We start from the raw sequence: 21,740 nt of genomic DNA on the forward strand, positions 1-21,740 counted from the left end.
TTCTTCATACAATACACTTTTTTTAGTCCTCTATAACTTTAGCTCATTGTTCCTATGCAGTCGTATAATGAATTAAAACCATTAAAACCTAGGTTCCTTCACATCAATTCTCACTCCTTTGCTACGTACACCATTTTCTTTTGTACTTTTGCTGTAATTACCTTTTGAAGCTACCTGTTCTGCATACAATACAAGCTATTGGTCCCATAGCTTTAGCTAATTGTTCCTGTACTAGTCTGGATTCATCTTTCATCATATCACTGGGAAATAAACCAAGTCAAAAGACACAAGATTTACTTGATTTAGTACCACTCAGATTCATCAACACAGTAAACATCAACACAGTAAACATCACAGGCAAATCCATGTTTTTGAAGGGGGGGGGCACTCATGAAACATTTTTCATCTTGCTTTGCTCTCCTAAATTTTACAACAAATGCGAAACCCTTCAGATTCGGAAAATGTCAAGTTAATCCCCCTTTTTAGGGGAGGGACATCCTCCCTGTAGATATATATATATGAAATCATGCTCATGCAGCAAGAAGTTTTGCAGTCACACCAGGTTCAAGGAGATCAGTAATGGGTTGTTGGATTATTATGTTAATCTTTTCTGGTCCGGATCAATGTTTTAGTAATGTGTGTGTTAACTTACTGAATGATATCTTGTATCAAGTGGTGTGAATTGGGTCCCATATTGTGTAGAAACATTGGGAAAGCTTTCACTGCACCTTTCCTCACTACACCTTGGCTACTTCCCTAATATCAAACGGATAAGGAGAAAAAAGGAATTTAATGGCATTGCATTGGTGGGAGTGAGTTAGAGTTTGCACCTGATTTTGAATTCTGGAAATCCTGTATCATAATATTGCACAGAGTTATTCGCACGTTTGCATGTTATGCTTGATGCAGAACATAACATGTTTGCATATGATCAAATTTGACTGGTAGAATTTTTTCCACGATATGTACAACACGATTTATTATGTGTCTAGTACTGCCATGTTGTGCATATGCATCATGCTTGGGGCATGAATTTGTGATCACAGCAAACACTAGAACTCAGTACAAATTATGATGATACAAAGTGTACAGCAGGTACACATAAGCAGTATTCATGGTAAAGGCTTTATTAGATGATAGCTTGAAGATGTACTTGTTCAAGAAACTGTAAGTCATTCAGTCTTTTCTCATCACACCCAGGTGAAATGGGAAGCTGTTAAGGGGACAATCACAACCTTAGTGCTAAAAGAACCTTTTAAAGTAAGATCATAAATGTGGCAGCTGAATGAACACTGAAGTGTGCTGATATAAATCAATCATTTCTGCTCACAGAGGGGCTATTCCAGATGGATGTATTCCGTACCACCCCTATGGAAGACATTTAAAAAAATACAATTCCAGCTGGAATTAGATGTGTCTAGAATTCCAGCAGTCATTTTAGCAAAGATTCCGGCTGGAGGGTATGGAAGACATTGAGATTAGGTTAAATTCGGCTGCTAAAATAAGCGAAAAAACAAGAGTGGGGATTGTGAAAGGCCATGATGTGCCTATGGAAGACATTCACATTTCTTAATATTCCGGCTGGAAAATGATCAAAAATGCTCCAATTCCAGCAGAATCTTCGCTTATGATCACCATGTCGATTAACCTATGAAAGACATTTACTTGAATTCTGGCTGGAAACAAAAAATTGTTCTAATTCCAGCTGGAACCCTATGGAAGACATTTACATTTACGTGAATTCCGGCTGGCCATATTGGACATATTACCACAATTCCGGCTGTGTCTTCCATGGGGTTTTCCTGACATGTGAATTCCGGCTGTCAATTTAGCCCCGAATTCCGGAAGTGTCTTCCATAGGGGGGGGTGCGGAATACATCTGGAATAGCCCAATCATGTTTTTCTATGCATGTTCAATTTCAGATGTATAGCTTTAGCGAATCATTCAGGAAGACACTTACCATTGCAGCCCTGAATAGATGTGTTCTCCATTTAGGTGTTGCTTCTCTTAGAAACAAACCGGCTACTTCTATACATTGTGCTTGGCTAGCAGGATCTGCAGATTGATAATAATCATAAATAACACCTGTCACTTGAATTACATTTCAACCAGTTTTGTTAGTGATAATTAAAAGGAAAAAAAATCCGAACATACCTACATGCAAATTTGATTTTAGAATTAAAAGCATGTTTAAGAGGGATTTGTAACTGCTGAATCACACTTTCCCCCATACTTGCAATTGTTTTGCATGTTTACAATGACACAGGTAATTAGTAACTTGCCCGGTCATTAATAAGTCGCAAACAGTTACTAATATCTTGTTCCCAGTGACAAAACTCTATGCAAGTGAGGCAGTTGACTTATTGTACACACACTGACTGAGTTATGATAGGCAAATGGTCACTGACAGATGGAATTGGAAAAGTTTGAATAGCGCATGCCTGTTCATAAAAAAGCCATGTCTTGCTCCATTGTGTTAATAATAGTAATATCACGTCTATTACATGGAGCATTAGGCAAACACTTTTGTACCAAACAACTCTGCATATTCCTTCTTCCAGTCTCACATTTCGTCATTTTTCGATTGTTAATTAGATCATTTGTTGTTGATAGTCCACTTTCACATTCCCCATTAATGCAATGTACTTTGGATCAGGAAGCAATACCACAGCTTCATTTTTGCAGGTGTGCAAGTGATTGACATTTTATACTTCATAATAAACTGTTTTATTATGTATTGATGTCTTGTAAAATAGGTTTCTTTACCAATCTTGTCAGCTATATTACTGCTCAACTGTGCAATCTCTTTAGGTGATGTGTCTCCATGTACTTTCAGATCCAACCAGTTGGAATCCATCTACAGAAGAAAATGAGTATGAGATAGACTAATTATTACAGAACCAAAGTATGCATGTGTTTGTATAAAAGTATAGCAGGGTAATTAGGGATTCAATCATGTTTCACCATTGTTCATCACGTTTAGCAACGATGCGTCCGCACCGTCTGAGTGGTTTACCTCGGGAGGGCAGCTTTAGCTGCCAAAGCTAAAGATCGTCTAATTCACATGCTTCTTTCATTCGGAATGTTCGTTTGTCATTGCCACTCAACCTTACAAGAAGATTGGTGATTTCTCTATTGATATTAGCAATAAAACAAAAGAATAAAACGAGCAATAAATAAACTAAAGAATAAAGCGGTAATGAGTTAACTGCTGCCTCCAACAATTCTGTGGTGTTTACGCCTAAGTTCCAGGCATGACGAATTTTACGCGATCAAGCGTATCGCGAATGTGTAGCCTTGCTTTCACATTATACGCTACTGGACTGTGGATTCATCACGGATTAACAACGCTTGGCTTGTGTACAAAGGAATAGGAAGAGTTGTTGAATAGTGATTATCTGATGCTCTCTAATCTCTTCTCCAAACCTGACAATAATTCATTTGAATTCATTGTGGTAAAATGAAGCATGCATTCACTATACTACTTACTGGCAGCCAAGGCAGTGATATCATCCATGTCAACTGATGGGTAATGGATGCTGGAAAGTGAACCACATCTGAAAGAAACAAACATGTCATCTATCATGAGCAAAACTAGTTTCACAAGGAAGGGAAGGAGGGACATTAATGTTGATATTTGTGACGTATCATATCAAAAGGAGACACTTTTGGGCAGGATCGTAAATGGAGAAATAGCCAAAAATCTGCCCGGATGATTTTTTTGACATTTTGGGTTTGTTGCAAATTTGTGATCTTATTAATGTTAAAAATATTGTCTGATAGTTTCAGACCGAATATAACTGGCATCTTGTATTTTTTGAGACATTTTTGAAGGTATCAACATACTCTCAACAATGTCAATAATATTTTTAAAGGCCAATATCTCAATTTCCAATTTTATAATACCATAACTTACGAAGTCAATATCTTCGCTTAGGAATGTCCGATTTCATTGGGGGAAACGGGGTTGTGGAGCAAAATATTTCTATATTTAAGATATGTAAAAACCTCAAAATTGATAACCTGCCCAAAAGTGTCTCCTTTTGACATGACACGTCACATTTCTTATACACTCTTTAGAATATTATTAATTTGTCCTGTTACAGATGGGGAAGGAGAGAACCAACATAATTTATCACCAGGTTCGCCGTCCGGGAATCAAACCCAGGACCTTGCACTTCACAAGACCTGTGCCTTAACCACTTGGCCACAGGAGCTTCATGATTAGGCTGGTTGAAATTTGAACCTATAAGTGGTCACTTAAACTTATTCCCCCCCCCCCCAATAGCCCATAATAGCTAAGGCCGCAAATGCAAGAAATAAATTGCCATCCTCCCTGTAGAGGAAATATAACATGGAAAGACAGTGGCATGATCGACAGGAATTATATAAATAGACATAATTTTTCACCAGGTTCAGCATCGCAAATATAAGGAGACAAGCAGAAAAAGTGATCCCACCCAGGAATCGATCCCAGGACCTCAGGTTTACAAGACCTGTGCCATAACCACTTGGCCACAGGAGCTATGTGATTAGGCTGCTTGAAATTTGAACCTATAAGTGGTTACTTAAATTTATCTCCTCCCTGCAAATAGCCCATATGTAGTAGCTAGGCCAACCTGGTGAAAAATTATGTTTATTTATATAATTCCTGTCAATCATGCCCCTGTTTTACCATGAGGACCAACCTTGTAACAAGTTACTTTACAGTTTTTCATTAATCGTTTGGTTTGTTCCCTTATGAGTTTCAAATGTGCTATTCCAGTTGAAATCCATACACCCCTATGGAAGACATGACCTTAATCTTCCCCACAGGGAAGGTGAATTTCAAATGAGGTCACCTGAATGTATAACTCCATTCAAAATCTACACTCCCTGTGTGGAAGATTTAGGTCATGTCTTCCATAGAGGATGTATGGATTCCAACTAGAATAGCCCAATACTAACCTGAAACAGCCAACAGAGTACCAATACTCTGCAGAATTCTGCTATACTCTTCATCCACCATGGCTTTCTGAGCATCGCCAGCCAACGCTTGCAAGGCGTATTTCCACACACTACATAACTCTTTCATCTGTTCCAGTCTCAACCACAGATAGAACCCACACTTATCTTGTGCTTTCCTTCCTGGTGTGCGTGATGTGGAGTGAGGTGCTGAGTAAGAGTTTGGATGCTGGCTGCTACTTTTGTCGACCCAATTTGCGAATGAATAAAGAAGTACTTCCAGGCCTACTTGAATACCTTCTAGAGCATGAAGGGTATTATCCTACAGAAAAATCAAATTAATTAATTAGTGTAATCAAATTTACTATATCTATTTCTCATTACATTAGCAACTTTTTTAAATCAGCAGAAATCCTGTACTGTTTTCATTAAAAATGTGAAATATCAAGCCAAATGTGTTGTGTCGTAGTGGGGTATTGTGTCACAGTATTCTATATGAAATTTTTGTGCATTCTGTAGGATTGGTGTCTTTTTATTTGCTACATGTAAATTAAGTAATTCTTGGCCAAGCTCGAACATACCTGTTGCGTCCATGTATCGCACTAAGCATGTATGCAATGTAAGGTGTGTGCATGCTTTCTTCTGTACCCCGCTATGTGCATGTGTGTTTATCGCGTATCCACTAGCGAGTGTTTCAGCTTGGCCAAGAATTACTTAATTTACCTGTAGTTGTGTGGAGCCTTCTGTGTTAAAAGACAAAGACTACAATGAAATTCTATGAGTGTGGCTATAATAATCATTTAATCAAGATTAAAATAGCATATAAAATATTTTCTCCAGTAAATAAAGCTTACTGTTTGATCCGATTTGATGAGTTGGCCAAGAGATTCTACTTTCTCTACAACTGCTCGTAATGTTGGTGATCTCTCAACTATTGGTGTCATGTCTTCTGCTGGAAGGTTACCCTTGTCAATAGAATCCCTGTGAAAACAGTTGAAAAAGATCATCACTGGTTTGTTTAGGCGAGCGATCGCTCAACTCGATTTGTAGCGAGCCATTTCCACTTGCCATAGAAACAAATATTGCTTGTTGAGAATCGCCTAATTTAATCCCATTTACAGCATAAATAAGATATGATTTATCGTAATAAATTAACCTTAATCCCTGCGAACGAACACATACTTTTTTAACGTTATATCCTGGGTTTGGTCCCTCAAATATAAAACTGCTACCTAAGCAATTTAATAAAAATGCCGTAAAAAGGGCTGGACTTTGAGCATATAGTAGCTTCAACATTTTTGCCAATTATATGTTCATATTTTGCTATATCGACACTTGGGATGTGTTTAAACCATAGGACCCGAAGCATCACAGTCCATTAATTGGAAATGCACATGAAACCATTCAATGTACCAAAACTTGTTCAGCTTTGGTCTTTGACAAGGTAATGAGATGGACAAATTTTCATTCGCAGACTTCTGTGCTTTAGGTATGCAGAAATATTTCTCCTTATCAACTGTATTAAGCTGAATTTATACCCGATCACTTTTGCAGAAAAGCAATTCTAACACATGCTCAATGTTTACTTCCGTTTTCTGAGTGTCAAACCGATCAATAGATACAAATCACCGAGGCAAAAACGATGTTGCTTTTGCGAGTTGAAGAAATCTCAACTTTCGAGCGATGTTGCTTGACACGTGAATGCATTAACCAATCATTTACAACCAACTGGATCTATTATTTTGCTAATTAATTTACCTTTCTCGATTAGTCACTTTTGGTAATGAATTAATTCAAAGCAATAATTATTGACAGCAATAGATGTTCTAAAAATGTATTTTGTGGCATTGAGAATATTTTAATTGTCGTCTGCAATCGCTACCACTGTGATAAGTATAAATGCAATAGTGATGAGGGATGCATCGCAAAATTTGGTGATTACCCATCGCTTTAAAAAAGCGGTGCATTATAATTGGTTGGCGATCAAGTAAAAATTCAGCTTTACTTGTAAAAGAACTAATAAATTTCACTGACCTCGATTTGTGTGCTTTTGGCGTCCTATGAAGGGATAACCGTCTTCTCTTTTCAGGTCTTTCATCTCCACTGCTTGAGCTAACATCAGTTGCTGTAGATGCTTCTCCTTGAGTTGTCTCTCCACTGGACATTGTTACTTTGTTTGCATCGTACCATTCTAATTCATTTGCAATGGCTTGGCACAGGGGAGTTATCACATACTGTACATGGAGATATGAATGTGGCAATAACTTTAACTAAGCTTGACTCTCCATGTAATTATCAATAAGTTTTTTTATGCTAAATAAACTAAATTGGAAAGTTATCGCATCAATACTGTGACCATCAAAGTCAATACATGATATTCTCAATTCTTTCATTCGGGTACTAACTGAGCAATTAAAGATGAGTGCAGGCAGGTTATTGTGTTAAATGTGAGTAAAATAGCCAATGATCTGAGCAGAACACTCTGAATTTTGTTAGTACTTTAACATGCTATTTACATATGAATGGCCATAATCCATTTTGTGCAAGTCTGCAGGCTGTCGGATAAGAGATACTGGTACTTGTACTTACACTTGTTGATGAGCTCTGTGAGAGATGACCACAGAGAGATGCATTGATCAGAGAGCTCCTGGTTTTCCTCACATTGGTTATAGACTCATAACTCACTGGTATATGACAGTATACAAAGTATATGATGTGGCAAATGGCTTCTTTCAATTCATCTGTACAACAAGTATCAAGAATGCAAAAACTTGAATGTAAATATGAAATTTTAATGTTTATCCAAATTAAAAAGTGTCTGTGCAATGATCCAAAATAGAAAGTGTCTGTAAAATGAAAAAGCATTCAGCAATGAAACATAATGTAGATTTATAGTTATCCCCAGACAGAAATAACACCACACATAGATAACTTTTTGACTCTTGTCGACATTAGAAAAATATCAGTGAATTTATCAACGACAGAGAATGATGCTCCGCTCACAAGTATGGCACCGAGCAAGCAATACCAACACACGTGATTAGGACCCCACATCACACCAAACGAATCATGCCATTGGCCATAGCAAGTTACCCGGGAAAACCTGACCTTTGACCCAGCCTAAAACTTTCATTCTGCAGGTGATAAATTGAGTTTCACCGCGATATACACTATAAAACTGTAGTACCATAAAATGATAAAACTGCAATTTCTTGTTCAGATTTTTGGAAGGATCCACTTTTGCTGTCCATAACTTTGCTGGTGCCCAATGCCTTTGGTCTCTCTCCCCCTCCACTTCTCACTCTTTCTCTCTCTCCACCTTCCATTGACCAAATATACAGGTTATTGCAATTTCAGTCACTTAAAGGAGTATTTCCTGATCCTAGCATCCTCTTTTTATGACATTTTCATTAGATATCCACGTAAAAAGCTTCTTCCCAAAATTTCAGTTGATTCTGATTTTGTGTTTGCCAGTTATGCATGATTATGTGTATCACACTGCTCCATAGGCCACTGCTGTAATTTCGTTCTGGTAAACCAGAACGTAATTCAAATTTGATAATATTTTTGCTAAACAAATTAATCTGCAAGAAATGTTTTGCACATAAACATTATGTATCCAGTAGGAAGTTTTCAGTGGTATAAAAATCTCAACTTTTTTTGAGAAAAGTGGGGGTTGAGGCTGTGGATCACGAAATGCCCCTTTAAATTTAAATTTCCTGCATCACCATCATCACAGTTGCATACAGCCTGACCAAACTTATTGCATGGTCCATGTGCATAGGATCTTCAGGTTGTGCAAAATTTGCACCAATGCTATAAGCCACTATCATACTCTATGTATAGACTAATAGAAATAGTGATGAGAGGCAGGCAAAGTCCTAGTGTAAGTTACTGGTCAAAATTTGGATTCATTATGATCAACCTGTTCCTGCCATCTTATGTTCTCTGATACTAAACTGAAGTGATAAGAAGCAGCATAATGGAATAGCCAATAATAAGTCTGCTGGTTTTTCCATTCCATCCCCTATTGGAGAGGGTGTCACCTCTGCATGTATGAAAGCCTTTTTACTCTATAGTTTTCAGCAGAGAACTTCATCGGGCTGCCAATTTGGTGCAGTTTATGGCGTATATGGAAGTGTGGTTCCGATTGACTAATTGAATCATGCCATCATCACATCGGCACCTCATTCGCTGGTCAAGCTGTGTAGCAACATGTGACCTAGTTCTTTTTACGCGATAATTAGACTGACAACGCTGAAGTAATTTGCTGAATGGTATAGTCACATTGCATATACTAACCTGTCTTCAAGCTTTGTAGACCATACTGTGTCAGGTCATTAGTCAGTGTTTCCATCATGTTATTTATTAGTGATGGGGAAAGGTTATACATAGGTTTACCATCACACACTTCAAAGATTTGTAGCAGACATACGGCAAGAGCTCTTTCCAAACCTGCAACATCCCTGGTTGATAAAAGCAAAAATATATGCTATGTTATGTATTAGACAACTAAAACATTATCATAACATCATCTTTGTTTCATTAAAACAATGGAACATTTAAATGAAGAGATGCTTATGAGACTAAGATACCTAAAATGAGCTACCCTCCCAGTATAGAGGGTAAGTTGTATAATAAGTACATAATAGGTAAAAATCCATTCATAATGTTATTACTTCAATTAACAGGTATAATACTAATATCAATCAGTACCATATCAGTTTTCAATCAGTGCTACTCATTCAATGACAACAGGAATAATAAACTGAGCACTCTACACTTGCGTAATGGGCACAATACCACAACTTTAACAGGTGGTTCATTATGCTAAAGCTGTACAGTTTTGAGTCACTATCATTGATGTCAATGCGTAAAGGCAGCTGTTTGTGTGTGCATCTATATAATGTGGAGTCTTTAAATACCTGTATGTGTACCACAGTGCTTTAAGCAAACGCTCGAGAAATTAAATGCGCACTGACGTCACTGACTCGCCAAGGTGCAAAATAGTATAGATGCTACATAGTTATATAATTCTTACTTGTATTCTTGGCATTGCTGCTGAGAAGATACAATAAATGTGAAGAGGACTATGAAGAGATCAAATAGATAATCAAAGATGACGGCTGGTGGTAGACCAATGTGATGATGCTGTAACATCTTGCCTACAACTTCCAAAGAGATCTGACAATAAGAAAATAATGTCAACAGATAATTATACTCGGATCAGCTCGTAATAGGCGGGACTCATAACATTGTGGATTGATATAGAATGGCGTACATATAGCTGGATGCAGTACCAACGCGAACTGCGCTTTACGTACTGTGTGAGTGACGTGCACTTTTGTGAATGTATGTAAGTTGGAACTTTATTGACTTGTGCAGTAACAAAAACTGAATAATTCTCGTATATTAAGAGCTGAACATAGTATAGTAGTTAAGGGCACTGACTCTTTTGTCATAATGTGCCCTAAAATTTGATGGGTTTTCTATATTAAGTACCGAATTTGGTCCTGAAACAATCATTGGAAACATGGAAAGTTATAACGCATCTTAAATGGAAAAGTTTACAGATTATTATTTTCCCATCGCTATTATTATGGCTTTAATCACATTCTCACATGTGAGTGTATGAATTGGGTCATCGATTTTGGCACTCACAATTTTTTGGGGGACAAGTGACTTCATGGACTTGCTTTACTTTGATTTCTCTACTAAATTGTAGGCAGTTCTGAAATCAAATTGCCAAAAGCTCTCATTTTTTAGTGTGCTTGGCTAATTTATTATTTCTGATGGCAATAACTCTCTTGGACTTTTCAAAAATTTTGATCCATGCTTTAAACACAAAATTGCTCAATGGTTTTTCCTCAACCCTGCACCTATAAATATAGTGCTTGGCCAAAAGAATAATCATGTTTTTGAGACAATCAAATTCCTCATTAAGGGCTGGGGTATGAGCGTTTGGACAGTATTTATTTTGGGACATTAGAGCACATCAGACATATCGAATTGCATTCTGAATACGAAGAATGTCATTCTGATATCAAATAATTTTGTTTTTTGAAATTCGCAATTTAATACACATTTTATGGCAAATCATTAAAATTGATATTTTTGATATTTAACAGTACTCGAAGTAAACTTTATAAATCTGATGATTTATACTTAGCGTAATATGTAGGTGGGATGAAATGCGACGATCAATTGAAAATTTTGACCTTTCGTATTGAAGATATGGATTTTTTCCCCAAAACACCCAAAAAAATTAGGTCTTTTTGGGAAAAAAATCTATATCTTCAATATGAAAGGTCAAATTTTCAATTGAACTTTTTCCTCCCTGCTACATACACTTTAAGAATATATCATTAGATTTATATAATTTACCGAGGGCTGTTATATATCAAAATTTGAAAAATATCAAATTTTTATAATTTGTCATAAAATTTGTATTATATTGTGATTTTCAAAAAATGAAAATTATTTGATATCAGAAAGACATGCTTCAGATTCAGAATGCAATTCGATAGGTCTGAGGTGCTCTCATGTCCCACAAAAAATACTGTCGAAAGCATAATAAACGCTCATTTTAGATCCCTTAAGCAAACAAAAACAAACAATTTTGAAGGTGAGATTCAGATGCATATGTATAGTTTTGATTTAATTGCCAATGATGGCCCAAATTTAACACTTCTAACAGCATCTTACAAGCCATATGTTTGTGTGCAATATTTACTTACAATTAGGTAGTTACTGAAAATATATATAAGTAATTTTCCAGCAAAATGTTTCAAAAACAATGCATAAAGTAGAAGTGTGTAGACTGATATTGGACTCTTATTTTAACATTAGCAATAATGCTACCCGAGTCCGAGTTGAACAGCACCGTAGCTTGCGACAACATCACATTAACTTCATTTAGCTTTGTGTTTACAACTATCTGCTGTTACTTGATCATCCGTGGTCATGTGACTAGAGGATTGCAAACACACACTGAATGAAATGCTGTAATGGTGTCACAAGCTATGTTGCTGCTCAACTCGGACTTTCTACTAATGCAAATTTTGTGTATAGATTACCTGTTTAAGCTCCAGATGTCCTTCCTCTATCTGTACTCCAAGTGTTTGCCAAATGACTGCATGCTTGCTACTCATCATATAGCACACATCAATACTAAGGCTATTTAGTACTTTACTGTGGGAAAAAATGTCAAAATGTTTACAGGGTAGTATCAAATAATGGTTTGAATGTGATCATCATATCATTTACTCACATAAATCAGACCAACAAGAGATGCGCTACTCACAATAATTAATTAAACACTTAAATTATATAATTGACCTACTCATTAATTACTATGTGTCTCATTCATTCACCCACTATGTTCATTCAATCATCATTTATTGGGCTATTCGATTTGAAATCTGCTATACCCATATCATTTCACCTGTATCACTCAATTGTCTATTCGATTTGAAACCCGAACTCCCTCTGTGGAAGAGCTAAATCTTCCACATAAAAATTTTATATTATTTCACACCTGACACCCACTCACTCACTCACACCCCGAACCACTTACAAACACATACACCAATCCATTCACACTAATTCATTGAGGAAAGCCTACCTTAGAGCCATCTGAAGCAAATGACAATTGGAATAACATTGGAGCATAAGAGGCTTTGGGCTTGTGTAGATCAATGATAGTTCTTTAGCTTCCTGAAGAAGAAATGAATAATGTGTGAATGGTAATAAAATATGTTGACTATTTCATGTTATTTTTTACTACATTTTAGAGTATTATTTCTGTTTTTGTATGGGAAATCTAGATTTATAACCACTTTTTGACATATTTTGCATAGAAGAGATTTAAATGCTATCATAAACAGGGGTGTGCAAGATAAATCACATTTTCTTCGCATGTAGTATTAAACTATTTTTATGTTGAAAGTCTGATTGAAAATTAACATAAAATTTTCAACTTTTACTCACTGGAATGTCTCTAAGTTTGGTCTCGTCAACGGCAAAATGTGGTAGAATAACTGGCAAGGATAACGCTTGGATGTTGCCATTCTTAAAGCGATCACCACTGATGCAAGCACACTCTGCAAGAAAAATGATGCCAAAATTGAGGGCTCCACCAAATGTGTCAATTTCTTTAAATATTTTTGGCTAATAATGTGTGTTTTAGCCTACTTGGAAGTTAGCTACTGTTCATTCAAAGAACAATTTTGACTATGTATTTCTAAATATAAAGGCATGCTCTATAATCCACGTGCTGAAAAATTATGGTACTTTTACAAGGCAAAATGAAATTTTTCAAGGCATTGTTGACATGGTGTCTTCAGGAAAAAAGTTTCCTATTCTTAAGACCACACTTTTGACAAGGTATGCAAAGCTGTTGTTTAACTTGCTCACAGTAAATATTTTGCAGGTATATATTTTCAATAAATATCATTCCTTCATACACACAACTGTTTAGAGATCATTTATACACAAAAAAGTGCAAATTTGCGCTCCAATTCGACTTGATCTCTGGTGAAAAATGCACCCCAGGTACCCACCTGTAAATTACATAGTGTACCCGGGCACAAAATTACCCGAAAATCACAGCCTTACATCTTACCAGCTAACAGTTGGCACACTTCACTCATCAGTTCATGAAACAGCGGCATGAACTTAAACTTGGCTGCCTGAAGTAGAGACACCATCAGTTTTCTTGTTTGTTCATGAATCTCAACACATCCTTGATCTGCTAAGATCCTCAAAAGTCTGGATAAAAGCCAGGTGATATATCCTGTAGAAAGAAAATATATTTAATCAGTTTTTAATGGAAAGGTACTTGAAACCTCCCTTAACAAGACATATTGGTTATTGTAATACACATATTTGATAAACATTGAAAGCAAGTCACAAAGGTGGTGTCTTCAGATGAGTCTCAAGATGTGAGTTAGTCATTTGAGTTGAGTTATCACAAATCTCGTACTTGCTATCCCAAAAGAATGCAAGTTAAAATCTGTTATTTTTTTTACAAAAAGTCCCAAGTATTTGTTTCTCCTGTTACATGTCATGGAAATACAAAGATTATAATTTTTAATTATTTAAATGTTGCCCTTATTCAGAAGTACTTGTGAAAGAAAAATTGAATGTGTGTTTTTTAGTCTTGCCTAGTTGTAAATTGCTTTTAATTTATTTCACATGTTGGCTGTAATCAAATGATTTGTTGGAAGTTTTTCTCCCAGCTTTTTTTTTCAGATCGTATGTTCTGGACTTGTTGAATAAAGATGTGTAGCAAAATTCCAGCAACTTACAGGAAACACACATTTTATATACTTTTGTAATGCTTGAAGTAACAACCCACCTTTGCATACATGATACTCAGCATCTTGTGAATCTGCTGGTCTTGGTTCAGCAGGTTGTGATAACCCAGGCAGACCTTCCCCATTCCCGGGAGGACTTTGATGATGTGGATGAGGGTATCTTACATTAGCATAGATGAGTGGGCAGTGGTCAACACAGAACTGAAGAAAGTTTAGGATCACTACACACTGTGGTACACCATCCTTAGCTAGCTCAGCAGAAACTATGTAGAAACAAGAATTTAAACAGTTATTTTTTCTGGTTTACTGGATGAGAGGTAGTCAATCAAACTTCATTAAACAATGTATTAATGTTGCACAATTGCATGATTTTTGTATTGTTTGTTTTTTATATGTGTTCACAATATCGTTCTAGCAATGCTGACTGCTTGCTTCTCTTCTTTATATCGAGACATTTAGTAGTCTTGGTATCTGGGTATCCTTGGTTATCAAGCTATTTGGGTAGTGTGCATGGCTTTTTGTTGCCGGTGTGTGGTTGTTTCTTGGGAGGAGTGCGAAACTGGTCACAGGATTTGTCAGGGGGTGTGGTGCCACCTTGATGTGTGTAATATCATATGTAAAGTGCAATCCAAATATTTTCTTTACTTTTGTACCTTTAAGTCTTAGGCTCATCAAGGACCACAGTGGAAATAAGTGTGCTTTTAAATGTATTCTTTTCTGTGTTTTTTATCCTTGGTTTGAATCCTAAATAAAATGAAATGAAATGAAATGAAATGAATCACCGTAGATGTAGTGATGTAACAGGATTAATTACCATAGCAATAGGTGAATACAATTTTTGAATGCATTGCCCAGCACTAGATGTACGCGGTAACTCTGCATCATACCACTGATTATCAAATAGGCATAAAGACCTGGATCGTAATTCTATAGATGAGTTGACTTCTGACGTCAATACCTGACAGTATGCGCATGCATCATCAAAATTTCCATTGTTTTTTGCCTGGCAGTATGCGTGCGCATCATATTTTGTTCAGGGATCCTGTTTTTAAAACTCCCACTACATCACAATAAGGCTATTGAACAGTGTAGTAGTTGCATGGGGTTCACTCAAGCATATCGATATACCAGTCCCTTGCCTTTGTTGATAAACATTGAGGTCAACTCATCAATAGAAATGTCAAATTATGCTAACATCACTCACACCTATACGATTAGTGTCTTTGAAAAGAGCGGTATTGTATTTCATCTATGATTGCACACATATACAGACATGACAGGTGATGAGTGCAACCTACTGGTAGTGCAGGGCAAAACATTCAAAAATTGTATTCATCTACTGCTATGGTAATTAATCCTGTTACATCACTACTTCTACGGCAAATATTCTCGTTTACAGATCATCACAAATGCACACACACATTATCATATGCACACACTGTGACACACATACATTTAATTCTACATCTTTAACACATCATAAACAATACATACCTTTAGATAAATCAGTAAGTCTCTCATTGACCTGTTGACATATGCCCTGTCTGCATGTCTTCAGTGCAACCGTTTCTCTTTGTTGTGTGCCAGCACTATTTGAGTGTATAAAGAAGAACATTGGCAATATTAAACATTAAAACAATGAAATCTATCGCTGACATCAAATTCTCCATTTGTGACCATCCACCACAAATGAGTCCAGAAGTCGGAAAATGTGATTTTAAGTTCAAAATATCCAAAAATGTCATATTTTTAGAAAAATTTGATTTTTACAGATTTGAAATATTTCATATTTCTCTTACACAGCTGTAAAGTTACACAGCTATAGATACAAAAACTAAAAATAATTAAAAATTGACATTTGTGACACAATCAAGGGAAATGAGTCGGATGTCGCTAATATTGATTTTGAGATATTGGCAAAGAAAGTGTTAAAATTCTTTTGTTTTATATTGTTTTCAGCAATTGATAAATTGATATAACTTCACAAAGGAAAGTTGTATCAACATGGGGTTTTCAGTTTCTGAAAGCTCTAAATGTCCTCTTTAGAATCATGTGTAAAACTCATTTTCGACCAGGGCCGACATGTGACTCATTCCCCTTGATCATGTCACATTTTATGTGGCTGGTTTCAACAGAAATAATAGAATTTTGATAACTTTTAAGTGCAGTTTTCTTAGTGTTGCGCTCTGTTGTAAGGCAAATTTTGAAGAAACACAACTTTATTTCAAGATACCGTTCAAAGTTGGTTGAAGCATCATTTTGAAGCTTCAGGTATGATCTTTCCAAATCTGTAAAAATCTTAACTTAATTTGTGGTTGACGGTCACGCTTTAGGTTTAAGTACATTACTTTATCGTTACTCCTAACTGCCCCGTAAAATTTGTAATTCTTTGACAGGGTTGTGATGAGCCACCAAAGGTACAGGCCGAGTCAAGTCATCTAGCCTGATTTTTTAGCTCAGTCACTAGGGTCACTGATTTGACCTCGGGTCACAAGTCATTGTTTGATTCTTGTCTAATTACCTTTTTGTATCTTTCAACACTGCCAGAGCTGCTTGTAAGGCTTTGTAAGATGCAGCAGACACACCTGCTCCTACTGGTTCCTTGGAAGACATTCTTCAGTCTTTACATCTGGAAAATCAATATTATGAGCCATCATTAGTACAGGAACATGTGACACTAGTTGACTAATTCATTCATTGAAAAAAGGTTTTATTTATCTAAATATGTCATGTCCCTTTTAAAAGCTTCTTTCTTTCAAATCAAAACTTCACAAACACCTAAGAGAGTAATAAATAGTATTGTGCACTCACAACCCTGTCCAGCTTACTTCTAACTTTGCTAAGCAACCAAGGAGTGTTGACAGAGTCCGTCTATTTGCAGACGACTGCCTAGTGTATGCAGCTGGCAAAGATGACAACCATATTAGAGTTCTTCAGGAAGACCTCAACAAACTGGAGAAATGACAGGACAAGTGGAAAATGGCTTTTAATCCATCGAAGTGCTCAACAATGCAAATATCATACAAGAAGGACCCTCCAAGTTCAACATTTACATTTTGTGGTCAAGAGCTCCAGCAAGTAGACTCCCATCCATATCTTGGGGTTGAGATTGACAGCAAATTGATATGGAGTGTGCACATCAAGAATACAATCAAGAAAGCCAACAGAACACTAGGATTTCTGCGAAGAAATCTATGGTTTTGCAATGAGGAAGTGAAGACCTGTACATATAACATGCTTGTTCGCCCCATACTCGAATATGCTGGTGAGGTGTGGGATCCCCACTCAAACATCCAGAAGCAGAGGATTGAAATGATACAAAGAAGAGCAGCGAGGTTTTGCTGCAGTGATTTCAAGAGATACAGCAGTGTAACAACAATGCTCGCACGTCTGGGTTGGGATACACTAGAACAAAGGAGGAGTAGAAATGCTGTACAAGATCACCAAGGGACTGGTTGGTATCGAGGGAAAACACTATACGTCGAACAACTGAATACATGCACAACGTACGTTTATGGACCAATATATTTTTGTAAACATTTTAGGCCTATAACAAAATGTATATTTTCGTTCAATTGTACAAACAACTTTCGTTTCTACCCTATGACCTATAAAAGTTACCTGTTATCAAAGTGTCCGCAAAAAAATGGTCATCGGAAGTATCTTTGATGCTGAAAAGAAACAATATTCACACAGGGACAGGCCGAAAACCTTACCTCGATCGTAAAATCCAGCCCATGCATGTCATAAATAATTCATTATTGTATTGTGTAAATGTCACTGATTGTGTCCACGTATTGTTATTGCACCTGTTAAAGCAGAAGTCATGCTGAATTTATACTCGATCGCTGGATCACCATGTGAATTCGCCTATTTAAAAAAAAACCCTCTACGACCAGGTTGTTAAGCATCGAGCACGCTGACTGGCTTAGCAATTATCCAATTATTTTTGTAAACAAATCGGGTTAGACGTACTTAACTGGCGGGTCACATTAATTCATACCGTAAAAGGCCGTCGCCTTCATTGATTGGCTTACGATTGCGATGAACGGTGTTTGCAACCAATCACAAAATGGGTTACAAATAAATAAGGCGCCCATCGGAAATTTTGTACACATCCATGATGACGTCATGCCACGAGGTAGCCGGAGGCTTCGCTTTTCTGCCAGCTTTTAAAAAGCGAGCGAGTGGTATAAAGTCAGTTTCACACCTGTGATTTATGGAGCATATCATAAAATCTCTGAGCACATACACAGCGGATTTGACAGATAAAACGACATTTGCAATTCTGAGCAGCGGGATTCCATGAAATTGAAGATTATGTAAGTTATTCTACAGGATCGGTAATAATTAACAGCTGGTCTACAGTATTTGAAGTGAATATTGAAGTTTGTAAGTTTGTGACTTTTTACGTTATGTGCAATAGATATTACAGGAAGCTTAAATTGGCACGCTTTCCTGCAATTTGTCTGTCGCTTACGAAAGTTATTGGGAGTTCACCAGGGCACGTCACACCCGAGTGTGACGTGACCTCGCTGGGCATAGGAAAACACTATCTGATGCCAGCAAATGACACAAGGACAAGAGGAAGTAACTCTCTCAAGTTCCAGAGACTGTACACAAGACTTGATGTTCACAAGGGATCATTTTTTGTACACACTGTAGCTGATTGGAATGAGCCCCCAGATGAAGTTGTGAATTCACCAACAGTGGAAGTCTTCAAGCAGCGCCTTCATCATAAGGGTGATCTTTTCCTTTAGACCACCCTCGCTATATAGGGACTAAATTATTACTTTTCCATCAAGGTTTACTTTTGCATCAAGTTTAAACAGTTGCCAATCACTTTAAAGTCAAGGTTTAATGTATTGGAAGGAGGGCAGGGCTTCGATAAATGAGGGAAATTATGGGGTAAAAAAAAAGGTTAATTTACAACTTTTTGAAAACAAGTGAAAACGGCCATTTTGTTAGGAAAGTTTTTGCTCAAAAAACATTAAAAAAATTATCGGAAAAGCAAGAAACATACCTTCAATCCTTCATAAAATCAGGATCACTTCCATCACATAAAAAGATGATCAGATCAGTGGAAAGTGTCAAAGAATTTGTGAAATGTAGTAATTTTGTAAATAAAAATTAGTGTCTTTAACCGATATGATCGGCAAAACAATAATCAGCCCGATTTTGACCTTATCGGTATCTGATCTACCTGTGCGGCTTATACAATTTCACTTTGTGCTTGATCTGACGTGCATGTTTTAGTTAGCTTTTCATACACAAGAAAATAAAGTAAAACATTAACTTTGTGACCATGTAAATCGAGAAATTCTCCAACCAAGGGCACTTGTTTGAAATTTTTTTTTTAAATCAGAATCTGATCGGGCCGATTTAAGGCGATTTCGGAATCCAACACAACCGATACTGATACTTAGTACGAGGAACCCATACCGTAGTAGCTCTGCACAACGGTACATGTATGGGATGAAGTGTATACAAAATGCTAGTGCAACGTTGCACTAAAAAATACAAGGCTCCTGTAGCTAAAATAGTTGCATGTTTGTCATAATATTAATTACACAGCTTCTTGTACTTCTTGTCTAAACTCTTATGCTTGTAATTGTAATTAATACCCCATTATTTATCCAGAATAAATAAAAATTCAATAACACATGATCCACATCGGCGCACCAAAACTGGGATGGCACTTCAGTGCAAACTTAGATAGGGCAGCACCAATACGAAAATGTCATACCGATAAACGATGTGTCTGTTTTGCCCGTTATTTAAGTTTGTGTTGCGAACTAACTGATACTGATACCGTACCTTAGAAATCAGATTCAGATCAGCTGAGGAGCAAAATTCGGCAGGTTTGCATGTTTGACAGTGCCGCAGGAACTAAACTTTCTACCACCTTCTATTTGGGCGCCTGTTGTCTAAATGAATTAGAATTCACATTTTTATATTTATCACAAAGTTTGACTTACTTTTGATGTGCTCTATGGAAAGAATAAAGTTAATTTACCATAAGAAACTTGTGAATTTTCTTATTTTCCCAGCACCGAAAAAACCGCAGTTGTTTTTAAGAAGAGGGCGTCCTAACATTGTAAATCCCTGTTTTAGCAGGTGCACCGATACCCAACTAAAAAGTGTACTCCGGGGTGGTCAATTTATATATATAGGGGGAGGGCAAACATTTTTGGGCAGGCCAAAGTGCGGTGTGGGGCAAGCATTTTTGGCAGGTCGAAAGGCGTGGGGAGGGTCAAGGTTTTTTAGCAGGTCAAGGGGGGGGGGGGCAGGGAAGTGATTTTGGCCCGTTGCTATGGAGGCACCGTTGCTAACACGGAATGAAGCAAAACTCACTGAAAATTTGATTTAAAAAAAATCAACTTATTTTACCACAGTGCGTTGCAAATTTTTAAGATCATATAGGCCTAACCTAAGATCGTATAAAATAATCGCGTCCGGGTCCCCAGACAGAGGCGTCACTGCGTGGCCCATGCTCCTCCCAGGCTTATACAGGGTGGACATTAGGCATAAATTCTTGTTGTTCTATCTAGGCCTACTGAATAGGTATACAGCTGAAATAAAATGCAGGCCTATGTTGTCATTTTTGTCCCGTGCGCGAGATAGAGTGATATTTTCGAATCGAATTAGGCCTACTGGTGCTATATCTAGGCCTACTGAGAATCAAATTAAAATTTCAAATGTTGCGACTTTGGTTTAATTTTAAATTCATGTGTTTTCTTTCTTATCTACTGAAGATAGCAGAAATAAAATGCAGGCCTATGTTGTCATTTTTGTTTCCTGAACGAGATAGATTGATATTTAGAATTAGGCCTGCTACATGCTTGGTGCTATATATATCTACTGGAGATCCAAATAAAATTTCAAGCAGTGAAGACTTGCTTTAAACATGTTTATTTAGTGCTTGCTTTTAAAATGTTTATTTTTGACCATCATATTGGAAATGTCTTTGTCTTCAGTAGATAGCACCACTAACACGGTTCTGAATTAATAAGCTGTCTCTTTGAGACAAAATGACAACATGCATTTGAGTTATCTTCAGTAGATAGAGAAACACGACGTGGATCATTATCATGTCTAACAAACGAAAATATCGCAACACTTAGAAATTTTGCTTTGATCTTGAATAGAAAGCGCCACTATCATAATTCTAAAAACATCAATCTATTTCGTTCAAGAGATAAGAATAACAAAATCCATTAAATTTGAGCTATCTTCGGTAGATAGCAAATGCGCACGAATTCATTATAACGGGAAAACTCATTTTAAAACACGTTTCATGAGCAAAAATATCTTGATTGAAATAAACAAAATACCGTGTTGTGCAACTTTTGATTAGTAATACTCTGACTGTGAAAAAGTCAGTGTGAATAAAAGTTTTTCAGTATTAACTTGTTTCTCACCATGGTTTTGCTATTCTACTGAAGATGATAGATCGAAAGTCGCGAGCGATTGCGTAA

General features: G+C 36.8%; 1 protein-coding gene across 1 annotated transcript in view; it reads right to left on the reverse strand.

Annotated features, from left to right (window-relative positions):
- The window catches only part of LOC140158426 (serine/threonine-protein kinase ATR-like), a 72,380-nt gene extending 52,037 nt beyond the window's left edge, over nt 1–20,343 (reverse strand). Inside the window, exons 1-19 of the mRNA XM_072181517.1 lie at nt 20,241–20,343; nt 16,784–16,891; nt 15,757–15,851; nt 14,304–14,525; nt 13,569–13,739; nt 12,935–13,047; nt 12,570–12,661; nt 12,022–12,136; nt 9,987–10,129; nt 9,248–9,411; nt 7,535–7,686; nt 6,980–7,179; nt 5,800–5,926; nt 4,949–5,267; nt 3,491–3,558; nt 2,768–2,858; nt 1,962–2,056; nt 653–756; nt 162–260 (exon numbers count right to left, since the gene is read on the reverse strand). Coding sequence (XP_072037618.1) covers nt 162–260; nt 653–756; nt 1,962–2,056; nt 2,768–2,858; nt 3,491–3,558; nt 4,949–5,267; nt 5,800–5,926; nt 6,980–7,179; nt 7,535–7,686; nt 9,248–9,411; nt 9,987–10,129; nt 12,022–12,136; nt 12,570–12,661; nt 12,935–13,047; nt 13,569–13,739; nt 14,304–14,525; nt 15,757–15,851; nt 16,784–16,875 — 2,462 coding nt within the window. The 5' untranslated portion in view covers nt 16,876–16,891; nt 20,241–20,343. The remainder of the gene's footprint in view (nt 1–161; nt 261–652; nt 757–1,961; nt 2,057–2,767; nt 2,859–3,490; nt 3,559–4,948; nt 5,268–5,799; nt 5,927–6,979; nt 7,180–7,534; nt 7,687–9,247; nt 9,412–9,986; nt 10,130–12,021; nt 12,137–12,569; nt 12,662–12,934; nt 13,048–13,568; nt 13,740–14,303; nt 14,526–15,756; nt 15,852–16,783; nt 16,892–20,240) is intronic.
- Nucleotides 20,344–21,740: the final 1,397 nt, after the last annotated feature.

The sequence above is a fragment of the Amphiura filiformis genome, chromosome 8, assembly GCF_039555335.1.
Source record: "Amphiura filiformis chromosome 8, Afil_fr2py, whole genome shotgun sequence".
Taxonomy (NCBI): Eukaryota; Metazoa; Echinodermata; class Ophiuroidea; order Amphilepidida; family Amphiuridae; genus Amphiura; species Amphiura filiformis.